General features: G+C 42.0%; 1 protein-coding gene across 26 annotated transcripts in view; it reads left to right on the top strand.

Annotated features, from left to right (window-relative positions):
* Positions 1-26,733, top strand: part of SOX6 (SRY-box transcription factor 6) — a 613,575-nt gene that overhangs the window by 334,303 nt on the left and 252,539 nt on the right. For all 26 annotated transcript variants that reach the window (XM_084855012.1, XM_084855004.1, XM_084855009.1 and 23 more), the window contains one exon: positions 24,948-25,120. In XM_084855012.1, coding sequence (XP_084711138.1) covers positions 24,948-25,120 — 173 coding nt within the window. The remainder of the gene's footprint in view (positions 1-24,947; positions 25,121-26,733) is intronic.

The raw sequence follows: 26,733 nt of genomic DNA, 5'->3' as shown, positions 1-26,733 counted from the left end.
TGTGCAAGTCCCACCTTTGCTTCCAGTACCATCATGAATATAGCACAGGTGCCAGCCTGGTATGTTGTGAACCAGTCCTCTGTGATTATTTTTGAAATAGCAGAATTTGAGTGGGTATTTTGTGTGGGGGGTGGGGGTAGGGGGAAGTCAGGGGAAAACCCTTTTTAACCTAAAGTGCACCAGAATGCAGTGCCAGTTACTGTACAGCTGGAAGTCAATTCACATGGCTGTTTTCATTGTACAGCTTGGTTGCATGAAATTCCTATTCCACAACTGTGATGGGACTCATTTATTGAATATAATACCCGCTGCTGGAAAAAAAGAGCATTCTACCATGTTGAGCTGTCACTTAATGACTACTACCTCAACTAGCCATACAAATTGGAATAAGCTGAGTAAATCAGAGCCAGACCTTAAAAGCAGTTGTTGGTACTAATCACTAAGGCTGTCTTCCACTGATGATGGTGCAGGCTTGACCGTTATCATAGGAGCATAGAAAGGTGTCTCATACCAGATTAGGCTATTTCTCAATCTAGCCAAGCCAACTATTGTCTATTGGACTGGTAGCAGCGCTCCAGGATTTCAGCAGAAAGGCATTTACATCATCACTTACCTTATCTTTTTCCTGGAGATGCCAGGGATTGAACTCAGGACCTTTTGCATGAAAAGCATGTACTCTCACTGACTTACAGTCCCTCTCCCCAATTTTTATAATTTTTAATATTACTCTAAGGTATAATATTCTAGCTTCCCTCAAATAAGCTTGATGTACAACCATTCACATTATCTGCAAGGATTGCATGCAGGTAACTGTTTTAAAATCTGTCCCTATTTGTCAATCAGGGACTGCAAGCAAAATGAGAGATGAGATCTCAAATATATATATATATATATATATATATATATATATAATCAGAGACAGAATTTGGAAGAACTCCAAGCCACAAAAATTAGGGATGGAGCAAGGAGGGAACAAAAACCTGTAAATGCTAGGTTCTGCCTCTGCATATGTTGAATTTAAATAATTGTGTTGATGCATCAGTAATAGTAATTACTCATAAAAATTAGGGTCCTTATTTTGGGCAGCAATATATTTAAGTAGAGGTGAAATTAGATGCAATTTATATTAATTAGGGATAATATGAACATTATGTGAGTGGTTGACATTTCCATTATTTTGAAAGCATGCCACGGTATCTGAAGATGCTTCTTTAACATGACTTTGAAAAGCTGTAGATTGACATGTGCCCCTAGAGTGTTCAGTAGTACAATAAAACATTGCACAGTTCTAACCTCTGTGGTTTGAAAGCCATTTATAGGCAGGTTTCACTGTACAATTTAATTAAGGGATTTTAGTTTATTTCACTGTTTACAAGAAAACTAGTTTTATCTGGACACTGGTCTGCAATGCATTCCTGTGTAAAGGCAGTAAAGAAACAAAAATAGTATTCCTTGTTCTAAAAAAGAAGGGAGGGGAAAGTAAGTTTTACTCAAGTAATGGAATGTCAGAAAGTAAACTTGGGCCCCCCACTGTTGCTTTTATCACTTAACTTGGTAGTATCAAGGAAGCACACAGCTAAGCTTTATTAAGGCTGCAGTGTAAAGGAACCTACTTGGGAGTAAGCCCGATTGAATATATTTCTGAGTAAATATGCATAAGAAAATTAAAAGGTGTGCCTCTGGGGTTTCTATCAGTTTCATCAGTGCTCTAATTCCAAATGCATTTTTCTTGGAAATAAATTGCATTGATTTAAAGTGTCAGTTCCAATGTACATATATGTGAGTGACTTAAAAGCACAATTCTATACATGTCTATTCAGAAGTAAGCCCCATTAAGTTCAATTAAGCTTACTCTCAGGTAAGTGAGGGTGCCTTAGGCTGCAATTCTATACCCACTTACTTGGGAGAAAGCCCAGTTGAACTGAATTGGACTTCAGTTTGAATAGAGAATCATAGTGTTATGCTGTTAGGCTGCAATTGTAAACACACTTGTACAGCCCGATTAACTCAGTGGGACTTACTAACATGCTTAGGACTGTACTGTTTGCCCAAAATCTTAAACTGTAAACTTCCTTTTTTGCCTTGCCACTTAATTTTTGACACCCTTGGGAATTACCATAGCAGTTTATATTTTGTGAACTGCTCAGAGAGCTTTGGCTGTTGGGCACATGGGCATCTACTGGAGTTTTTCCAGGGTGGGGGGGAGGGAGGGGAGGCAAAACTGCAGAGCAGTTTATGGTTGTAATTTGTGTGCATAGCATGCACTGCTACAACACACCTCTGCATGTTCCTTGTGTGCGCTGCTTGTTGCTTAGCATCACATTCCATGACATTCCTACACAGAGTTCTGGGCACCACACTTTAAGAAGGATGCAGACAAGGGTTCAGAGGAGGGCAACAAAGATGATCAGAGGACTGGAAACAAAGCCCTATGAAGAGAGACTGAAAGAACTGGGCATGTTTAGCCTTGTGAAGAGAAGACTGAGGGGAGATATGATAGCGCTCTTCAAGTACTTGAAAGGCTGTCACAGAGATAAAGGCCAGGATCTCTTCTTCATCATCCCAAAGTGCAGGACACGGAATAATGGGCTCAAGTTACAGGAAGCCAGATTCCGGATGAAAATCAGGAAAAACTTCCTGACTGTTAGAGCTATAAGACAATGGAACCAATGACCTAGGGGTAGGGGTGGACGAAAGTCACTTACCTGTCCTCGAAGGACGTTCGCGGTGGGGGGGAGGCGCTTCGCTGGTCCCCCCGCGAAGTTCTGGCTGGGGGGGGAGGCTTCCCGCCTCGGCCCGGCCGAAATTCAGGCCGGGGGGGGAGGCTTCCCGCCTCGGCCCGGCCGAAATTCAGGCCGGGTAGGAGGCTTCCCGCCTCGCCCGGCTGCGAACGCGAAAGTTTGGAAAAAAAACAAAAACGCCCCCTGATAGGCTACGTGACGATTCACGTAGCCTATCACGGCTAGATCTGCAAAGTCAGCCGTGATAGGCTATGTCAATCGTCACGTAGCCTATCAGGGGGCTTTTTTTTTTTTTTCTTTCATTGCAATGGCGGCGGTGGCAGCCGGTCGAAAGACCGGCTGCTGCTCCCGCCCCGCTCGAACACCCACCGAACCGCCGGCCGGACCTGCCGCCGGGAGGGACATTCGGCGAAGGTAAGTCCTGTCCCGGGGGGGGTGCAGGGGGCAGGGGGTGTGGAGGATTTCTCCCCAAAACTTGTTCGGGGGGCCGAACACGTTGGCGCTCGGCCCCCCGAAGTTTCGGGGAGAAATTCTCCGCCAACCCTACCTAGGGAGGTGGTGGGCTCTCCCACACTGGAGGCATTCAAGATGAGGCTCCAACCCCAGTGTTCTATGATTCTATGAGTAGTTGAAGATCCTAGGAACTGAACAGCACCAATGCAGAAGAGTGTTATATTAAAGTATGGATGGGCGGATCACTTACCCCATTCTGGGTGGGGGGGTCTGCAGGAGGGGAGGCGATCCATCCCTCCCCCCGGAATCCCTCCAGGCCGGCTCCGCTCCATGGTGATCCTGCAGAGCCGGCTGCCGGCTCTGCAGCACTGGCGATACAGCCGTCCGTTATTGCTGTGCCGTATCGCTCTGCTAAGTCCAGATGCAAATGGCATTCACTATGCCATTTGCGTCCCTGTTTTCACATGATAGGCTATGCAAATTATATTTACGTAGATATTTGTGTAGCCTATCGCATGAAAACAGGGATGCAAATGGTGTAGTGGACGCCATTTGCGTCTGGACTTAGTACAGAGATATGGCATGGCAATGGCGGCTGGCCGTATTGTCAGTGCTGTGGAGCCAGCGGCCAGCTCCACAGGATCACAACATGGAGGAGCTGGTCTGGACAGATTCTGGAGGGGCATGGAGGTGAGTGCTCTGTTCCACCACAGACCCCAATGGGGCCGGATTCTTGGAATCTGGCCTCATTGGGGTCCGTGGTGGAATTCTCTGACATCCCTATATTAGGCATGTACAAAAGTCACTTACCTTTTCGAAGGGTGACATTCGTGGTGGGGGGGAGGCGCTCTGTCCCTCCCGCTGAAATTCTCTCCGGCCGGCTCCGCTCCATGGAGATTCCGCAGAGCCACCGGCCGGGGCTGCCCGCAGCCGGACATCCGGCCGCTGGGCAGCCTGCAGGGACGCAAATGGCGGCTGCCGTAGCTGCTGCCATTTGCGTCCCTATATTTTGCTGTGATAGGCTACGTAAGTATTTACATAGCCTATCACAGAAAAATAAAACAAAACAGCGAACGCAAATGGTGGTGGCTACGGTGGCTGCCATTTGCGTTCGCTTTTTTTTTTTTGCCGTGATAGGCTACATAAATACTTACGTAGCCTATCACGGCAAAATACAGGGACGCAAATGGCGGTGGCTACGGCAGCTGCCATTTGCTTCCCTGTAGGCTGCCCAGCGGCCGGATGTCCGGCTGTGGGTAGCCCCGGCTGGCGACTCTGCGGAATCTCCATGGAGTGGAGCCAGCCAGAGAGAATTTCGGGGGGAGGGACGGAGCGCCTCCCCCCCATCGCAAATGTCACCCTTCGAAAAGGTAAGTGACTTTCGTAAATCCCTCGACTCTAGGCATGTACGAAATACTTATCTCCAGGTTCTTGGGGGCGTCCGTGGGGGTGGGGGAGGTGATCTGTCCCTCCCCCCGGAATCCTCCCTGGCCAGCTCTGCTCTGCGGCGGGTCCGTGGAGCCGCCAGCCAGGCCCATCCGCAGCTGGACTTCCGTCCGCTGCCGGGCTGCAGCTGCAAATGGTGGCCGGCATCCGCTATGCCATTTGCATCCCTGCTTTAGCTGTGATAGGCTATGTAAACATTTATGTAGCCTATCACAGCTAAAGTAGGGACGCAAATGGCGTCTGCTACGCTGGACGCCATTTGTGGCCGCAGACCGGAGCAGTGGATGGCAGCAGATGGACTGGACTGGCTGGTGGCAGGTAGGGTCTGTCCCGGGGGGATTTTGGGGGTGGCAGGCGGTAGTCCGTTATGCCATGGATTTCGGGGGGCTGGATTCTAAAGAATCCGGCCTCATTGGAGTCGATGGCAGATTTCTCCACCATCCCTACATGACTCATACTAGAATGATTTCCTCTGTTGTTTCTTAGTGAGTAGACTTGGTGTCCAGACAATGTCTTCCCATCCACAGGTAAAACTCTCAGTTCTTTCCATGACTCCCTTCACCCCTGCAATGGCCCTTTCAGCCAAAGGCCATCACAGGGTTGAAGGGCATGGTTAATGGGTAGGTCTGTGTAGATGACCTATTCAGTTTGTAGCCCACTCCTAGGTTCTGCTCTACAGGCAATGCACAAAAGATTCAGGTACCTTCACAAGAGGTTTCTTTATTGCTACTAGGGATGTCAGAGAATTTCGCCACGTATCTCAGGGAGGCCGAATGCCAGCACATTCAGCCCCCCGAAATCGGTGGCGAAACGGTCTGCCCCCCCGTCCCCCCGGGACGGGACTTACCTTGGGCGAATCTTCCTGGTGGCGGCGGCTCCAGCGGCGGTTCGGCGGTCCGACCGGCTGCCGCCACTGCCATTTCCAGTAAAAAATAAACAAAAACAAAAAAAGTGATAGGCTATATAAAGATTTACGTAGCCTATCATGGCTAGATTTTTAAATAATACCGTGATAGGCTACGTAAATGTTTACGTAGCCTATCACAGCTGAGTAAAAAACAAACAAACCGCGCATACGCAAATGGCGGCGCCCATCGGCGCCGCCATTTGCGTTCCTTATTTTGGCACGTCTAGTCTGCGTAAACGTTTACGTAGACTACGGCGAAAATAAGGGGAACGCAAATAGCGTAGACGCTATGCTATTTGCGTTCCCCTTATTTTCGCCGTAGTCTACGTAAATGTTTAAGGAGACTAAGACGTGTCAAAATAAGGAACACAAATGGCGGCCCCCATGGGCGCCGCCATTTGCGTACGCGCTTTTCCCCCCCCCAAAGTCAGCCGTGATAGGCTACGTAAACATTTACATAGCCTATCACGGCTGACTGCAGGGACGCAAACGGCGGCTACGGCCGCCGCCATTTGCGGACCCGGCCAGCCAGGATTCGGGGGGGAGGGGCGGAGCGCCTCCCCCCCGGCCAGAATTTCAGGGGGGAGGGACGGAGCGCCTCCCTCCCAGCTAGAATTTTTTTTGGGGGGAGGGACGGAGCACCTCCCCCCCAGCAAGAATTTCAGGGGGAGGGACGGAGCGCCTCCCTCCCCACTGCAAATCAATTTAGTTAAAAGGTAAGTGACTTTCATACATCCCTAAGGCCGAATGCCAGTGCATTCGGCCCCCCAAAATCCGTGGCGGAATGAAGACCCCGCCCCCCCAACCCACAAAAGGAGCACGAAATGGAGCACTTAACTGCTGCCGTCCTGATGACTTGCGAATGGCGGCTGCAGGGCGGCTGCCATTAGCTTCTTCATCATTGCCGTGATAGGCTACGTAAGTATTTATGTAGCCTATCACGGCAAGCCAAAAAAACAAACAAACAAAAAACAGCGTACGCAAATGGCGGCGGCTACAGCAGCCGCCATTTGCGTTCCCTATTTTTAGCCGTTTTAGCCTATGTCAATAATTACGTAGGGTATTACGGCGAAAAAAAGGGGAACGCAAATAGCATAGTGGGCGCCATTAGAGTTCCTTTTTTTCCCTCCGGTTTAGCCTACGTAAATATTTACATAAGCTATTACGGCGGGAAAAAAAAGGAACGCAAATAGCGCCCACTACACTATTTGCATTCCCCTTTTTTTCGCCATAATAGCCTACGTAAATATTTACGTAGGCTAAAACGGCTAAAAATAGGGAATGCAAATGGCGGGCGCCGTAGCTGCTGCCATTTGCGTACGCTGTTTTTTTTTTTGGCGTGCCGTGATAGGTTATGTAAATACTTACGTAGCCTATCATGGCAGCTTCGCTGGACGCAAATGTCAGCCACTATGGCGGCCGCCATTTGTGTCCGCAGGAGCCCGTCCGCGGCTGGAACTCCGGCTGCGGCCGGCCCTGGCCGGCGGCTCTGCGGAGCGGAGCTGGCCCAGGACGGATTCTAGGGGGAGGGATGGAGCGCCTCCCCCCCTACTGCGAATCCAAGCTGCGAAAAGGTAAGTGACTTTCGTATATCCCTACATGGCATTGCCTGGCTGTGCCTGCCAGAAAGCCAGCTTTACCGTCCCTCCCAGGTCCACTTTCTGCCATTTGCATGGAAACTGAGCTTGATGGAATCCCACCACCAGCTTAACTTACTGAGCTGTCCTGGCTGGGCCAGAGAGTAGAGATAGATGGGGCAGGTATGAGCAACATAAAGTGCTGTTCCTGCTGTCAGAGCAGAGCTACTTCAGTGTGAAGTGCCTAGTTGTGCTGCTGCCTGCTACTACCTCTTTGCCTTACCAGGAGGTGCTCCTACTGCACCTATTAAACTTGAGGGCATCCCCCCATCCTGTGTTTAATTTACTGACCTCCTGTCCTGTCCTGAGCTTTGCCCGTGTGGCTGGAAACTGGAAACAGAGATAGATGGGGCAAGCACAGCACTGCAGCCCCTGTTGCTTCTCTCAGAATGATGACATCATGACTGGAATCCTATGAGCGGATGCCCATAACTGGGCAGTACAGAAATCTAATAAACAAACAAACAAAATGTATTTTCCTATAGCTGCACGTTGTCCATTACATTGTAATTTATTTGGATTATTTATGTGTATTATTTATTTTTAGCATTTACCTTTTATTTCACACACTAGAGACTCTCAGTGGCTTGTGGCTAAATAACATATGTTTATATGAATTATTAGCATCAGGTTTTTGATATTGGTTTGCCCTCTGCACTGCTGGAATGCATAGGTTTGCTTTAACCTCAGGCCCATGGGTGAAACTGAAATCTGGCCCTCCAAGGTCCCACACTACCCTTCTCGAGTTCCCCAGATGGCCATGCCCCCTTTCCGGCTACACCCCTTTCCCCTGACCACCAGTCATTTGGGAGTTTTCTAGCTTTGGCCATCTTTCCCCATTCCAAAAGGTTGAAATTAGCCGCATAACACTTAGTTACTGGCAGTAAAAGATTTAAGCTAAAATATACTGATAGTTTTGGTATTTTGACTCCACCCAGCTGCCATTGGAATGCAGAAATTGAATTTGGCCCTCAGGCTGAAAGAGTTTCCCTACCCCCTAGTTTAATGGGTCAAAGACAAGGGTAGGTCCTTACATGCTTGCCTGTGTGTTTCTAAAGTAGGAAGAGGATAATGATGAGCAGAATTATGTTCTATAATTGTTCTAGAAATCTATCTATCTATCTATCTATCTATCTATCTATCTATCATCATCATCATCATCATCATCATCTATTTAGAAGAAGAAAAAACAGTCATACAACTGCAAAATGGTAAATTTGGACAAATCTCTCTCTCTCTCTCTTTGGGGGCTTTTGTCATAGGGGTTGGTCTCCATTGGGATTTTTTGTTGTTGAAAGAACAGTTTGTTCCCCATCCTTTAATTTCTGAAAACATGAAATGGTGCACTGGTGAAGTGAGGAAATAGTGCAATTCCATCACTGAATCTCATTGTTATACCATTGCACCATTTTACAAATCAGAAAAAGATTGTGGTAGGGGGAATAAAACAAACTATTATTTCAAAATTTTAGGACATCATTTTTCCCCAGACTCCTCTGGAATCCATCTGGATACCACCCTGACAAGTTCCAATCCAGAAAGCATTCTAGAGGTACAAACCTGCAAAATCTGGATTGAGATCTGTTTGAAGCAAATTCTGTTTCTATTACCATCACTAAACCGGAGCTGCCGATAAAGAAAAAATCTGAAACTGCCCTTGTCTTCACAAGTCTGCACGAGGCTTTGTGTACCTCTAAGTGGGCTCTCTAGATAGTTAAAAATGGTTGAGTTGGAATTTTCACACCGCTCTGACATTTACCCTGGAAGTGCCACATTTGATTTTTGCAATGTCAGCTGGTGTGTGTGTGTCTGACTGTCCGTCAGGGGAGGAAGTATTGATGCTATAGCTTCTCAGTGACATAATGTGTTACTTTCAAGGTTATTATGTTTTGGGAAGACTTGCATCCAGCAACCACAAATTTGCCCATCACAACATACCATATACATTGTTTGACAATGGAAACTACAAAAGGACATTAAGCTTTCAAGATCTGTTGGGGAAGTTTTCACAGGGATTTAGTAGATTATAGGTTGATGACGCAACTAGTAAATTTCCATACAAATCTGTTTTCCTTTTACAACAAAGTGATGGAACCACATGAGAATGAAGGTGGGATAGGGGAAGGAGAGAGAGGGGGAAAGGGAACATTCCCTCACTAATCTCCCAAACAGAAGAAAGGGGAGTTGCAGAATGTGGCAGAAGTGTCATTGTTCAATGTCCTATCATTATATAAACTCTATAAACTCAGGTGCCTGCTTTGTACCATAATGGCTGCTGTTGAATCATTTTGATGTAAAATTAAGTAAAGCTATATAATTCAAGAAGCTGGATATATTAAAGTGTTTTACAATATTGACACTTAAATGTTCTGTCTGTTCAGTATACGTGACTCTTTCAAGATGAAGCTGGACAGCCATCTGTCAGGGATGCTTTGACTTAGATTCCTGCAATGAGCAGGGGGTTGGACTCGATGGTCTTATAGGCCCCTTCCAACCCTACTATTCTATGATTCTTTTACTCTATGAAATAGGTCCACATTAAAAAAGATAAAGGTGTCCCCAACCAGTCGTGTCCGACTCTAGGGTGTGGTGCTCATTGGGTTTTGTTGACTGAGAAAATGCATCTTACGGGCCATACAATTCCACCCTCCACTTTGACCTTGACATTTGAAAGTATACATGAAGCTGCCTTATGTTGCATTACTTTGTTGACTATCTATCTTAATGCTGTCTACTCTGATTGGCAGCAACTCTCCAGGATCCCAGTTAAGCTGCCTGAAATTAAGGATGGTGGAGTTTAAGCAAACCAACCTGCACTTTCCGGACGAATATGTGGATCAGAATACAGTTATTGTTCAGATTATTAATTTCTCCGAATTTCACAATACAGTTCTCAGCTTACTCAACATCCTGAAATTCGTATATAAATGTGCATTTTATGATAAAATGTGTACAAAAAGTATATTTTATGATAAAATGCATACCGAATATATAAAAACGTGTATTTTGGGATAAAATGTGTACAAAATGTGTATTTAAGTACTGAAATGAACATTTTTGTATAGTTTTTTTAATTAAAAAAATCACAGATAGATGAGGACATGGGAGGGAACAGGCTTATGAATAAACACATACAGAACTGACACAGACTAGAATCAGAGTGATCTGTTCATCCCTGCCTCTGATCCTTTCAACTGGAGATATTGAAGATTGATTATGGGATCTTCTGCATGCAAAGTATGTGCTCCAGCACTGAACTAGGCCACCTTCCCTTGAATGAGTGATGTGGTACAAACGTTTGTGTCTACTGACATAAATTCCAGGGTTTCTCAAAAGGATGGAAAACCTCTACCTTATCTCCTACTTTTCTGGGTGGTCCCTGTTTATATTGTGCAGAGGCTTTTGGTAGAAGGCCAAATGCAGTCACAAAGACCCCAAGATGCCTATTTCAGCCTTACCAAATATTAAACTTTGTTAAAACTTTTCAGTGACTTACATTTTGCAGTTGGGGATTGCATTTGAGTTGTTGGATATATCTATAAACAAAGATGTAGTAAGACACCATACTAAGATATTGTGGTTGGAGACCAAGATCTATTCCATTGTGACTGCACGTAAGTGGCTTGATTTCTGATCATTTAGGGAAAGAAAGACATTAAGGGAAAAAAAATCCTAAACGTTGCTGGTTAGTGGCTGTTTAGAGACATCAGGCTAAATATATTCATGCCTGTGGTTGAAAATATAATTAGACAAGAACCTTGTAAGAACATGGGTGGAACTCTGGTCTGGAAAATGTAGGCCGTTTCTTTTATGTGCCAGCTTATCGTGATTTTGGAATCTTCGCTACATGGTTAAGAAGCTTGGTCTCTTCTCGTGCAACATGACCTTCAAAGCACAAAGAAATTGTGGTTAGATTTGGGGTGCATGTGTTCATGGCAGCTAGGAGCTCTTCATGGGTTTGTATAACTCATTGTACAATTCCTTTCCAGATTTTGGGATGGCACATGGCTGGTTAGGAGGATTTGGCTACATTTTAATATGATAATTTTGGCTTAAGATTGGTTCATGTGTGACATTTTGGGGAAATTTGTTTGGACTGAATATAAAACCCACAGAGGATTGAATGGCAAAGTGAAGTGGTCATCTTCAAAGTGAAGTGGTGAAGTGCTATATTATTTTATATTTTTATTCTAGAGAATCCAACAAATTCTATACATTTTATAACCTCTCAGTTAAATTTAGGTGGAAAATACATCAGTTTTAAAACACTGAGATGTGAACCCTAACTTATAGCTCTGGGAACAGAAGGTGATGATGTTTTACTTAAGGGACCCCATACGCTGCAAGATAGCTTTGTTTGGCTTAGTCTGACCTGGCCCATTAAGAGAACACTGAATGACAGGGGTGTGAAAAAGAGAAGACATCCTTGTAAAATGTTTTAAAGTATCTATCAAGCACAAAAGCTCTGCATCTATATATCTGAATTCTGAGAGGTCAACCCCTCATAAGGGGGGAAATTACCATTACCATAAATTTATTCATAAGTTTATGCCAGTAAATTTTATCCAGTTTCGCCCCAAAATGAAAATGTTCCACACATTTGTTGAGATTCCCACTGTAGTCAATAGGGACAGCATCCGAAGATTCAGAAAATAATGCAGCTCTGAAACGAAGTTGACCTCTCCATTTGATGTTGCTTAGATGGCTGAATCTTCCAGCTATGATTTAAAGTACTGCTAGTCAAGTGCAAACCGTACAGCAGTAGGTGCTCATCCAGCAGTAAATTAGTGGTAGACTGCAGTGCTAATGCAAACTTTATTAGGCAGCCAGTCACCTAAATACAGCAGCTGCTATGTCCCAACATGAGAAAACGTCTAAGAAAGAAAATAAAAAGAACAAATAGATTGCTCTGAATTATACCAGATTTACATAATAAAAACATTTACTTTGAAGAGGACTTTGTCACCCAGAAATCACATGTTAAAAGTTGAAACTGAATATGAAAACTACATTTTTAAAAAAAATCCAGCTGTACTCAGCTATGAAAGAACAATCAGGGAAATGGGGCAATTTCAGAATCTATCCTGAAATCTCTATTTAGTTTTTTCTTTAGATAGACTTCTAATCTTTGTATGCTGAGAAATATGATCGAAGTCAAAGCAGGCAGTGGATGTTATAGTCATGCAGAATAAAAGGCATTAGAGCTCCATTGTCAGATGACAACAGGCTTGCTGCAGGCCAGCTCCCTTGGCTGCATTAAGGTCAATGGGAGTTTTGCCATAGACTTCATTGAGATGTAGATTGCATCTTTAGATTCTAGAATTTTGCCCATCTGGTTGAGAATATGTACAGTTCATTATTAAGCACAACCCTGCTCTTCCTCCACAAAGCTCAATACGTTACATGTATTCATGGTAAGTGGTTTCCAGTTGTGGTAGTACTATGGACCATATTGCATTATATGTCTTCGGACTACCCCACAATTCTGTTCTATGCCATACATCCAACTCTGTTCCAATAAGGAACATCCAGTAAGGTATGTGAGGAAAGGTAGTTAACTATGTGAACAATTTGCAAAACTCATTAAAAGCATTTGTAATTTGTGTTTATTGGGGAAAATCTAATAGATAGATCTTTGGTTTCTCACAGGGCTGACCTGAAATGTTGTGGATTTCATGAAAAATTCCTTTCCTGTTGAATGCACCCTCCACCCCATTTTAGTGATTGTTTTGATAGGGCTGTGGAATGGGTTGAAAATGTTCAGCACTCACAAGTGTGGGTAAGAAGCAATTCTGTCAGTCTATTTTATCTTTGTCTTTATGACATTATGGTGTAGCCAAAACTGATTTATTTGGCTATACAGTATTTTCAGGAAACCTATTCAGAGTGAGGGCAATGGTTTTTTCTGTCTTCACTCTGATTTGGCTTCATGGTACTCAGTCAAATTTGATACTCAGTCACATTTGATTGACTATGTAGTGCTATGACACCAATACATTAGCTGTGTGATCCCTGATTGCTGAAGAACCCTGGTTGTTGTTGTTGTTTTTAAGTTGCGGCTGCTGAGAAGGGGAAGTGAAGAGAAACAGGTCAGTCTTGGGATAGCATGTTGGACTTTTGGAAAAAACCCTTTACAAAAAGTTCAGGGTATCCTCAGTTTCTCAGTTCCTTGAGAATATACATAGATTCCAAATAGATAATCTCATTACCAAGCACTACTATGTCATTCTAAACTTTGCAAGGAGAATCCATCCAGCTGATCCATGGCCAGAATGAGGCGCAAAGACTGCTGTTATGCTGTCGGGGTTTGAAAGGGTTCCGGTGGTGGAAGAGCAGACCCATATCTATATATGCCTAACCAGCTTTGTTTCTGTATGTATTTATTCATGTACTATTAATTCAAGACATTTTGCCACTCAATATAAAGTGTTTGCTGGAATGTTGTTTATAAGCATGGAATTAAAAGGTTAGAACAAGCAGAATCTTGGGTGAAGGCAGATATAATATGAAAATGGAATTCACAGCAAATTCTCAAGCGGTGGTATGAGCTTGATTTCCTTCCTTCCTTCCTATCCATCTTTACAACTGAAATTACTGGCATACATACCATAAAACCAAAGCCTGGGTCAGCCATGAGTCTTGCCTCAGCCAAACGTGTCAGATTTGGTTGCTCATCTTTTAATTTTTCAAAGCTCCATGCTGATCCTTGTTTGGCCATTACTTTATTCATTTAAAAAGGTAGCTTATTTTAAAAAATATGTTCTGAGGTAGGACTGGATGAATCAGTGAGTTTCTTTAAAAAATCTCAAGGTCTTTCTTGCCTGAACGTGAAGAACTTGGTAAAGATTCATATCAAAACAGAACTTCTCAAAACCAGTTGTATTCTACAATCATAGTTCAAGGGTCTGGAAACTTGGAGTCCTTGTTTATTAAGCTCACATGTCATGCTGTTTGTCCTGTCATGATCCTCATTCTGTGAAAAGAAAAGGAGAACATGGAGATACTAGACAAAACTTGCAGCTGCACAACAAACATTGGATTTCACTCTTACAGCCAATTGCAACCACATAGGCTTGCAAGAACCAGTGCCAACTCTCCCCCTGCATTTAGTTGCAGAAAAGCTGTGTGTAGCCTTACACCACATTACCTGTGCTGTGAGATGAAAAGCCATTACAGTGCCAAGGAAGGGTCTATGATTGGCCGATTTTCTCATTCTGGTAGTGCCACCTGAGTTCTCTTTTTTGTTCTTCAGGAAACGAAACGCAACCCACAGTGCAGAAGCACTGAGAGACGATGATGCTTGGGCTCTTGAAAATAATGATTATGAAAATAATCATTTTGTAGTACTCTCAGTTTTCATTTCTGATTTGGGGAATTAAAGGGACTTAAAATTAGGATAGTTATTCCACTTGGGTAGAGTCTGTGCATTCACTGAATGAGCCACTCTACATGCAGGGCATGTTTGCAGTGGATGCTACAAAACACAATTGCAGCATTTAGACAACTTTTTATTGACTAAGGACTGGGCAGTAGCATATGGAAGCATCAACAATTGCTAACTGATCATGGAATAAAGGAATTCCAGTATCCTGCTCTTTCTCTCCCTCTCTTTTTATAATGAAAAACAGAAAAAGTCATTCAGAACTTAGTCATATTGGTTCAGCTGTTGTAACCAAAGACTGATAAGATAATAGAAGTCTTTGTGGTGGTTCTGTACTGAAATCCTTTATCTTTATGATGCAGTTGGGGGCTCTTCAGAGTAGAAAGCTTTTTAAACTGCTGTTGGAGTTAAAACTCAAATTAGATGCCTGTGTATGGGGGAAGGAGGCTCTACAGGCAGACAGATAGCACAAAGTGACTTTTATCTCAGAAGCCCTTCTATTCGATTGTTACTGACTTCTCTTTTTTTTTTATCCCTCACTGTTTATTTTTGTTGCCTTTGTTGCCCTGTTTTGTGGCATTTAAAAAGTGACCTAATCAAACACGGCAAATGCTAAATGACTGCCCATAGCCCTGTGAAGTAGAAACATCACAGTCTATCTGATGTTTTCTGCAGTCTGTGGTATTAGACAAAATGGTTTAACCAAGTTATATCTCTGGGCAGCTAAGATCAAATACCCTTACTTTTATGTCTGGCATTGTGTTTTGCTTTCAATATATGTATATATAACTGCAAGGGCAATTGATTCATTTTTATTTAAGTACTGGAATATTTGCCCTGATTATAAAAATACATTTGGACTGTTGGTTCTGTTGCTTCAGTACATGATATTTTGCAATGGTGTTGATCTGCTTTTAACTCTTTTCAATGTGTCAGTGACCAAATCCGCTCTTTTCCTGTTTTGCTTTACATAATCAGCATTTTCCTTAATGAATCAAATTTCTGATTAATTTTTCTTTGCTAGCTGAAGCAGGACAAAATGCTGGTTTGCTTTCATATTTTGTATAAAAACGCCCAGGTGAAAATTTCATTTGTGTATGAAAATGTATTGATATTGGTAGGGTTTTCTTTATTTCCATGGTTAGCAGAGATGATAGTGCTTGTAATAATGGTATTAAATTATTTTAATCTAAGTGAAGTTCCTTATTACTCATCTCTACAGTGGTATGGTTAGTATTGTTTTGCCCCTTTTATAAATCCTCATTAAATAGGCTAGAGAACCCATTAACATTACATGCCTACTGCTTATTGAATCTAACCATGAAAACCCCTCTTCTTGTCTTCAGTGGGTTTTGGATTGGGCCCTTTATCTCTAGACCTGCTTTGTTATGTAGCATGTTATGATGCATTGTTGGAACTGGTGAGGTTCTGAGACACATTTTAATATCTGAAAACTTCTTTGCGTGCAGTACTTTCTTTGTATCACTCCAGGAATATATTTCTACATAAAGCAATTATGCCCATGGGTAGACATGAAAAGTCAGTGTGGTATACTGGTTAGAGTGTTGGAATAGGACTGGGAGACTCAGGTTCAAATCTTCACTCAGCCATGCATCTCACTGAGTGACCTTGGGTGAGTCACTGTCTTTCAGCCTAACCTATGTAGCAGAGTTATTAGAAGGGGGGAAAAGGGGGAAAGACTTTTCTTGGAGGAAAGGTGGGATAGAAATATAGTAAATAAAATATACCAAGGCTACAATGCTTAGTATGTCCCAGGGACCATAGGATTGATTGGGTTTCCCTCTCCATGGATGGAAAAAGAGGTCTGCCCTGGGAACCCCACTCACTCCCCCATGGAAACCTCAGCAACTAGTCCCACTCCAATGTCTGAGAGGGAGGACATGAGGCATGCTGGGGGTGTGGCAGTGGGCATGCTGAAAACCTGTGGAAAACTTGTGGATCCAAAGGATCCATAGCTCACCTAGCTCACAAACTGGATGGAAATCCACCCTGGAAACCTTATCTAGTAAAGTTTAACTTATGAAAACCCTTCAGTGAGTGAGCAGCCAGTGTCTTGGCTGTTTCATGTATTATATTTTTGCTACTGACCATGCAATTGACAGGGAACTGCACACAATTATGTCAAGTGCATCTACATGGTACATGATACATACATTTTACATTTATTTTTATTATTACATTTATATCTTGTCTTTTTCCCTCCAAGGCGCCCAAGGCGGCTTGCATTTTATCCTCACAACAACCCTGTGAGGTGGGTTAGGCTGAGGGTTAGGCCAAAAATAAGCCAGTGAGCTTCCTGGCTGAATGGGTGGGTGGGTCGGTGGGGCTAGAACCTGGAAATCCTGAATCCCGGTCCAACACTTTAACGGCTACACCGCATGTGGGGATGGGGTTGTGTGAGTGGACATCCACTCAAGCGGTGTTGGATGTATGCAAATGAAGCTTTGCTTGCTGTTTTTTTGGTTTAGCTGCACCCACTGCAAAAGAGATAATCTACTATTTACTTTAAAACGGGACTTGTCAGCAGTGGAAACTGCTGCAGCAAAAGAGTGGGCAAATGTTCTGCTGTACATGAATGGGCTGTCTTTGGAATCTTACTTAAATAAATATTTTTAGATTCAGTTTGTCTGAACTATAGCACACATGCATGCAATTTATGTACAGTTCCGGAAACAATAGAAATATACAGTCCTATTAAATTGAGGTGTTGGAATGGGGATGATTCTTCCATTTATTAAGATTCATCTTATGATAACACTAGTTATCATACTATTGTTGGTTTGTTTTCTGACTGTTCTTAAGGGAAAGTGTCATTATCTTAAAAAAAAAAAAAAAAAAAGGTTTCCACACATGGTATTGATTTTCCCTCCGAGACTTAAAATTTTGAATATAACTGGTAAAGGAGTCAATGGATCAAATTCAGTAAATCTGAAGTCACTAGAATAAAGGTCTCTTAGAAAAAAAATATGTCAAATTTAAAGGTCCTTCCTAACTGAAGACCATTTTGTGATAGAGCCAAAGGTTAATAAAATCAGTAGTGAATGTGGCAATTTTACAGATAAGCTATTCACAACAAGTGTAGTTACTTGAATAAAAAGCTAATTCAGCTCTAAAATGCCACATGCAGGAGCCGTGAATAGCTGCTTTTAGGTGCTTTCTGGAGGAGGATAAAATACAGAATCACAGCACTCTTCTCTCCCTGTGTCCCTGGCTGCCTGTAAATTGCTCTGAATGGGACTGTGGGCTGACAGGCTCTATTAAGACAAACTGCCTTTCTCATCGGAGAGATAAAATAAATCAGGTGTTTAGTCAAATTAAAATACTTCAGCTGGAGCAGGCCCGGGGGAGCACTGATCCACCTGACAAATCTGAGAGAAACTCAAGACAGATGTGATTTGGGGATAAGGAAGACCCCATTGGAAAGCTGCAGGGAGGTGGGGGGCAGATGTAGCAGTGTCTTTGGGCTTAGAGGATAAGATACAGCTTAAAACAGGCAGAGAGGAGCATGTGTAGCATGTAATATATTATGGAAGTGGGCATATTTATTAGATGAAATCTTTTATAAAGATGGTTTTTCTGACTTTACAGCAAGTGCGTTTTGCAGGTACACTAGTAATATTTTTCCATTTTATTTTAGATGCCCTTTTCTGCTCAGCAGAAGCATCTGTTTACTGGTAATTTCTTAAGGTAATTTACTGCAGTGTGTGGATAGCTAACGGATGATGACAGCACACAGTTAAATGATGACAGACCTTTGTTGGCACAGCCAGACCAGCTCAGTCTGGTTTGCATCCATAGCAAGTTGCTTTTTATTTGTATTTAAACCACAGCAAAAGGACAAGTGGGGGTGGTGGGAGGGAAAACATTTCTATTAAAATGAAACCATTTGAAAATTTCTCTCTCGTGTGATGTGCTCCTATGTTCTCCTACAGTTTCATCCCACTGTCCCACTTTTATTTTCAATAGAACATATGGGAGTATTATAAAGAATGTATATATGTGCAATGGGCACTGCTATCATTGGCGATATAGGGCCTCATTTGCCCAAATGGCTTGGTGGGGCGGGGGTGGGGGGCATCCATAACTTCCAGATAATCGTAAGTGCTGTCACGTATGCAATAGTGCTGTTTAATCCAGGGCTAGAAGTAACATTGAGCGCCACAAAGTCAGAATTGAATTTGGATACAGAACTTTGAAAGATTCTGGGGAGGAGTTTCTCCTCTAAGCTGCAAAACAGCAAGGTGTGTTTAATGAAATGTCAGCGTAAATATATTCCTTTATATGGTACAATGCTCACTTCAGGGTCTTGAATGGAAGAATTCTTGCTTCATTTGTTTGTATTTCAAATAAGGAGATCAATTATATCAGATGTTGATACTTTATCATGCATATAGAAAGCTGTTCCAGCTAACTATAGCAGAATAATCCCATGTCTCTTTTTGTGTATCGCATGTGCTAGTTAAATGCTAGCAGTTCTAGCCTTATGAAATCTTAAAGACAAATAAATTTATTGTGGCATAACCTTTTGTGGACTAGAGCCCATTTCGTCAGATGTATGAAGTGTTATCCTCAGTTGGCAGGTATGTGAGTGCACACACATGAACATGTGTAAGTCCATGAAAAGTGTTAATCATTTCTGTAAGGATGTCCATCCTGGTGTACATGGTTTATACACTGTGTTCCTTTCAGTGGAATGTGCAATTGGATGTGCATCCTATTGGAAGAAGTGCCTGTGCCAATTCAGTCCTCTCCAGTGGCAGCAGTCCCCCGCACCACTCGGCATCCTGAGGATTGGTTGCTGGACTGGTGAACGCTTCTCTTGCCCGCTGGCTCCAGGTTGCTGGTGGGTAAGAAAAGCCAGGCAGCTTCTGTGTCCCAGAAACTTGCATGGCTGTTACCTGGCAGAGGTAGCTTTTGCCTGGTGGCTCTGTGGAGCTTATGGACAAGAGGACCAAGCTGAGTGTTAATTCCACCAAAACAATTCTTCTCTTCCTTTACATGGTGAAGGGAATTCCATCATGCAATTTAAAGGATCTCAGAGTAAGAACTGGGCTCATGCATGTGTTTCTGTCTTCTGCTAATGTCACCATCCCTGTTTCCTTGAGTTTCATCTCTTTTAGACTGTAAGCCTAAGGGTAGGGACTGATATTTGTAAGTCACTCTGGAAGCCTTTTTGACTAAAGATTGGGGTAAATAAATACATAAATAAATATTTCCTTGTAGCATGCATGAGTTTGGAAACCCACTTTTCTAGTATAACTGTATGTGTGTGGGTGTCCTCCAGTATGCAAGAGTACTTCACTGGCTGATCCTTTCCCCCACTTTCTTGCCCAGTACTCAAGACAGCCTATTTGAAAAAAGGAAAAGTAATATATGGATATAGCAACTCGACATCAACAATGTAACCTAGAATGATAACAGCAGCAAAAACTCAAGGACTGGGCCTACAACCAATGCAGATGCCAACTCTGTCTCCATATCCACACTATTACAAGTACACTATTACAGGACATACCATCAACCATACCACTAGAAGTTCAATTATCATCATCGTCTTATATATTTATATACTGCTTACCGTATCTAAAAATATCTCTAAGCAGTTTACGAAAACTGTTAAAATACATTAAAACATAATAAATACAAAAACATTTATATAGAACATTTATAAAAACATTAAAACCAGTACTCACCATGGTTAACAAACACACCGAGTAGCACACTCACTCAGGGAAGGCCTGGGTAAAGACATAGGTCTTCAATTGGCTCCTAAAGCACACCACAGTTGGTGCTTCCTGAATACCAGCGTGGAGGTCATTCCATAATTTATTCCATCTGTATCTTCCAATATGATATATGCCATAACCTGCCAACAGTGCTTTTCTGCTTTCTATGTACAACATGTGTGTTAATCTCTAGGCAATACAATAAGAGCCAAACAAAATGTTAGGTTAAATGCCTTTCATTTTTATTATGATTATTATGTTTATTTACTTTTAGCCAGATCCAAGGAAGACTGAGCAGAAGTCTGCATGTGTAATGGGGCATTCCTCGTTACTCTTCTCCCTACAGCCCCCTGCATCCCCCAAAAGCCACTCCTGGAGGTCAATGGACCCTCTAGAATGGCATGGGATGGATCATTGGAGGGCGGCAGGAGTTTGGGGAAATCAGAAAAATTTGGTGGTGCTGCCTTGCATAAAAGGAACTGCTTTTCCACTCGTGCAAGATATCTTTGGACCCCGTTAAATAAAGGTTGCAGGGGGATCAGATAAGAGTTGGGAGCATGTGGTGGGTGGGATGGAGATTCACACTACCCCTGCATCAATGTCCCAACAAAAAATTAACCCACTGCTGCTGTTTGCATTGGGAGAGAGCTGCCAATGACGCTAACACAATAGCAACTGGGGGGAGGCTTACATTGGGACTGCAGAGTGTGGGTAGAGGGTATTAAAAAAAACACACCCCAACCCACACCATGGTCCCAATCCAGTTTGACCCCAGCAGCCATTTAAAAGAAACAAACACCCAAGGCCGAACCATGGGTTTAACATGCCGTGTAGTTTGGCTTTAAACGGACACAAATCTGACATCAAAATGACAACATCTAGAAATAGTGCGAGAACATTTCAAGCTCCCAAGACACTCTGCTACTCACCATTCTGCCACCAAAAGGATCCAGACGGAGAATCCAGTGTGAAATTGTTGAACTAGAATGAATTTATGAACAAATTTGATTCTAATGAATTTGGAATTCATTGGAACTGTAAGTTTCTTCCCTACTACACATGTTAAATTACCATACCATTCTCAGGGGTTTTCTAGGATGTGTGAAAAGTGGAAGCCATCTAGGGTAATCACTTTAGTGGAACCTAAATGATAAATGATTTATGACCTGCATATATGTAGGAATTGATAAGGAGAGATATACACTATCTCCCAAAGCTTCAGATATTGACTGTTGGTAATACTTTTTGAAATGAATGACAATCAGTGGTGGGAAGAAGGTATGGCGTGAGTAGGCTGCCAAATGACTACTCCCTTTATGATATGCATGTTAGCATGACATGTTCTTTTAAAAACATTCTTCTCTTGTCTACCTGTAGAAAATGCATTTCTCTGTCCTTGAATAAGATAGCATAGCTCTTGTGGAATAAAATCCAATGTCTGTCCTACTGAGAGTATACCCATTGAAATGAATGGGACTTAAGTTAGTCACAACTAACTTAACTTAAAACTAACTTAAGCCTTATTCATTTCAATGGGTATACTCTCAGTAGGACTGATGTTGGATTTTACCCATGTACTCTATTTGTACATGAGTCTTTAGCCCACACATTTGCCTGGTTCAGATGTGATGCTGACAGTGGCCAAACCTTGGTTTGCCAGTCAGAACTACTCCATCTGATGCACATGCTCTTCCTCCCCTGTCTGCTCTAAGAACCCTCTATTGCCTGGCTATCAACAATGATGGTTTCTTGGCCCAAGGGTTTGGCCATTTTGGGGTGTGTGTGTCTGGGGGCCATTTTCACCCCCAGAGCCTTAGGGCCGTAATCCTGTCACTGCTGCAACAATGCCAAATTGTTGTTGTTGTTCAGTCGTGTCCGACTCTTCATGACCCCATGGACCATAGCACGCCAGGCCTTCCTAATGCCAAATTAGGTGGCAGCAAAAGATGGTGGTTTGATACCAATTTGGGGTGGCAAATTGCTGTGGAAGGCTAAAATGGCCAAACTTTGCTTGAAAGCAGACTGCCATATCTCTACCTCTATCTCTGCTGCCATAGCAGTGGCTGGGGCCAGATGCAGGCTGCAGGCTGCATGTTGCCTACCCCTGGTTTATTGTGATGACTGCAGTAACTAGTTATTGCAAACCATACTTTGCTCTTAAACCAAAGACTGAAACCCAGATTAGATCTTTATTTCAATCTCTGGTTTGAGAGTAAACTATGGTTAGTGGGAACTATAGCTATACCGGTTCAGATGTAACAGGAAATCATAGTTATTGCTAACCAAAAAAGGGTGCAGAAAATAGTATGCAAGCCCAATAGGGAAAGAAGTTAATGGAGGGGGGTGAGTATATAAGCCTGACAAGAATGTACCCATCAGCAATGTGACATCTGAATCAGGCCATTCAGTTTAACTGATGTAGCGTATGATAGGGTACAGCCTGGACATGGAAGCATGGTCATCCTTAAGATTATCTCTTATACCTGATTACATTCTAGGCCCAAATTGGTGGCTCCTTGAAATCCAGTTAAGTAGAGACTGCTTCATGCGACAAGTCAGTTTTGTAAAGTAGTTCCCCACAGGCTTGTGGGAATTTTTACAGTGACATCACAAAGCCTTCCCTTTTTTTTGATGGGAGTGGAATTGCATGGTAAAATTACCAGGGTTCGATGATTAGGATAATTGCCTAATATTGTGATTTGTGACAGCTGACCATGTGTTCCTACAAGTTTAAGTTATGATATGCATATTGGGACCTATGAACTCTGATCTTGTCTTTTTTTGGGGGAAAGGCTGTGGAATGTGTGTTCTATTTCAGAAATCTAAAATTAGACTCAGCTATTCATGAAGAAACAATTTTCCAGTCTCCCCTCTTAAAGCCAGAGAGCTTCGGCTATTGGGCAGTATAGAAATTAAATAAATAAATAAATAAAAGTTTAAACATATTATTTAGATCCCAAGTTTTCATTACTATTCCATGATAGAAGATTTTCTTGAGTCGTGTGTGAAAGTAGAATTCTGTTTTCCTGGCCAAAAGCAGTAGTCTTTCCACAGATAAATTAGTTGACTTTGATTCCTGCCAGTTACAATTGCTATTCCATTCCTTCAGTAATCAGTCAACTGTTCACAGCCCCAGCATGTGTTTCAAGACATGGGTTTTCACTTGTAATAATATGCGATTGGGGTTGTAGCCTTAAAATATAAAACCACAGTTATTCTTGAACCTGCATTGTTTCTTGTACTTTTGTGGTGTTACCATAACTTCCTATTATATCTGAACTGAGAACTATGGTTAATAGTTTCCAAATGAGCCAGGATTTGGAAGCCAACTTTAAACCATGGCTTCATATCCTAGGTTGTTTGGAAGGCATTAGTCATAGTTTCCCAGTTTGGAGATAACAGTAACATATGGTCAACTGTGGCTTCCTGGTTTATTTCGCCACTTGCATGAAGGGAGAAGCAAAGGGTCTCTGTGTGCGTGCGTATCCAGTTTTATTAAGTCTGGATTTGATCATCCGAATACATCTCTTCTGAAATCTTGCACATGCATAACATGGCTTGGTAACTAGTTAGAATTCTAAACTGTAGCCAGAGACCCACAGCCAACATGTGATATAACCTGCCACCATTAAAACAAATGGAAGGTTTGTTACTGTTTTCTTCTTTATGATATGCTTTGTACTCATTGTCAGCCTCAGAGATGCTTTCTTGACACCCTTGTTACTTCAGAGACACATGGGAGTTCATCACAGGCTGTTTTTATGAATCCCCCTCCCCCCCACACAAATCTGGGGGCATGATTTTTTTTCTTAAAGCTAGAACTAAAGCATGTTACTGATGCATTCTATTGTAAAATCACAATTACAAAGTTGGCCAGTTTAAGATTTCTAGCTTGTGCTACATTTAGCAAGGAAGCTAAGTAAAACATCCATCAACAGATTGAGAAAGATCATTCATGCAAAGAATACTGAATTTTCTGCTAATTTTAAATTTGTTTAAATGAATTTTAAGTTAAATAGGAAGCTATACATTTTGCTTGTTCCAGACGGCACTCTCTTTCAGTAGGAACAGGTTTAGTTTAGTTTACACATGCGCCTTCTAATCAAGGCTCAACTTAGTTATGGTTTCTTAGTAACAAAAATGAAGCATATCTTGTAGTGCTCTGTGGCATGCTCAGTTGATGTGAAAACTGGAGGTCTTTGAGAAATTAGCACCAATAATTGAGTTGTTTTCCTTATTAAGTCGGATATTTTTTTTTGGTCGTCTTACATTTTGTTTGTTTAAAAATGTATAATGGAGGGAAAATTATGTTAATCTATTTGTGAATTTGGCAATCCATTAAGGAGTCATTATACTGGGATGGAAGGGAAAGAGAGATTTGATATTGCAGAGTACATAATTAATTACTCTTGTCAGAAGGGGGGAAATTGTCAGTTTTTTGTTTCACAGTTTACAGTGACATTCCCTACCTTTCAGAATATAGCAAAGACAGTAAGAAGATCTGTTAGTACATTTTCTAATAAAATCAACACCAAAGCTGCTGTTTGTAACATAAAAAAATCCAGTTATGTGTTTTTTGTTTGACTATGACTGTCTACCTATTATTTACTCTGCTTTGCCCTGTGTCTCCTTTAGGTACACCTGAAAGCCTAGCAGAGAAAGAGCGACAGCTCTCTACAATGATCACCCAGCTCATCAGTTTACGGGAGCAGCTTCTGGCTGCCCACGATGAGCAAAAAAAGCTGGCAGCATCACAAATTGAAAAACAACGGCAGCAAATGGACCTTGCTCGCCAACAGCAAGAACAGGTGAGCAGAAAAACACCAACATGTGAAAATGTTTATTTCACACCCAGCATCTGATGAATTCCTAATGAGGCCTATTTCCCACCCACTCCCAACCAAAACAAGGCTGATATTTATTATCTGTAAACAAAAGAGAGATACTGCATTTTCCATAGTGTACGGGTTCACCATAGTCTGCTGCTTATACTGGGAATTATCACTGAAAATATGTCATACTCGCAGAAAGTGCTGTGTTATAAATTTACGTCTTCAAAGTACTTATGAAGAATTAATAGGTTGTAATGATCCTTGGGGAACCCCCCCCCCATTAAATTTTAATTCTCTGTTTCAAAATGTTAAAATATAATTCTGTATTGTGGAATTGGTTGTGGTATCAGGATGCATTGTTAGCTAGGTTTGTCCAGTATCAGATGTGGGCGATAGAAGAGATTAGTTCAATTGTGCAAGTTGTTAGTTTATTTAGAGTGCCGTTCTGCCCTTTCTTTAAGGGATCAGTGAAACCAGTGCCTATTCATCTGAATGAAACTTGTGCCAGAACCAAATCTGGTGGATTTTGCCCATAGAGTTGAGTATTTCTGACAAATGCTTACCTGCCTGTAAGACTTTTTTCCTTGTTGGTTCATAAGAAGATTAACAACCTCTTAATAAAGTTGTCGAAGTGATTTGTTAATGCTGTCTCTCTGAACATTATAAGTTCAAAGGAAAGTAAAACAGAATGACACATGCGTATATGCACGCACATATACACTGCCAAATATCAGTAGGACCAGAAGCTAAACAATATTCCAAGTTGTCTACTATAAAAAAAATTGACAACAAAAGATTCAATTTGCTTCTTAGGCATTCGTTTCAAATTAATGTGCAGTTTTTAGGAAACTGACATTAAACTAGAATTATCTTTTCAGTTAAATATGTTTATAGGATATATACAGCAATGTATGCTCTGTTGATTTTAATGAGTTGTGACGTCTGGTATTTTATGTGCTGGAATATTTGCCCACATGTAAGGAATATGGACTCGTCCCTAATGGAAAATAACATAAAGGAATACTGTAAAAAATCAGAAGTTAGAATGTCATTTAGCCATCCAGAGATGACACAGTAATTAACTATTGACACTTGTGAATAAGCTAGCACAAATTAATCTTGACACATTTGCAGACGAGTGATATCTTACAGTGAACACTTTGTAATTATATTTCAAAATGAAAATTAAATGACACTTAAAACTAGGTTGTCATGCTCAATGAAGCGAGCATGTAGCTCAACCAATTGGCAAATAAAATTCAGAATTTGAGCCACATGGTGCTTCTGTACCATCGTTTGCAATGTCGAGCCCTATACATTGGGACTGTGCTATGGTAATTGCACTGTAGTGTTTTGGATGCCTTTTTCGATCACAACACCATCAATATTAGATGCCTCGGTAGTACTTCACTGGTTTCCATAAGGAAATGAATATTCATTTGCTCCTATATTGTACTTAGTGAGCTGTGGACTTGAACTGAACTTCAACAAAATCAGTCTCCAAGTTATACAAAGGTTTCAACATTACACAGAACCTAGATCCAAGCCTTTTCACTCAATGGCGCTTGTCTGTGCAGATGATGAGCCTC

The sequence above is a fragment of the Heloderma suspectum genome, chromosome 1 (assembly GCF_057233095.1).
Source record: "Heloderma suspectum isolate Gila_16-S chromosome 1, 16-S_ref, whole genome shotgun sequence".
Taxonomy (NCBI): Eukaryota; Metazoa; Chordata; class Lepidosauria; order Squamata; family Helodermatidae; genus Heloderma; species Heloderma suspectum.
This window is presented reverse-complemented; position numbering and strand designations above follow the sequence as displayed.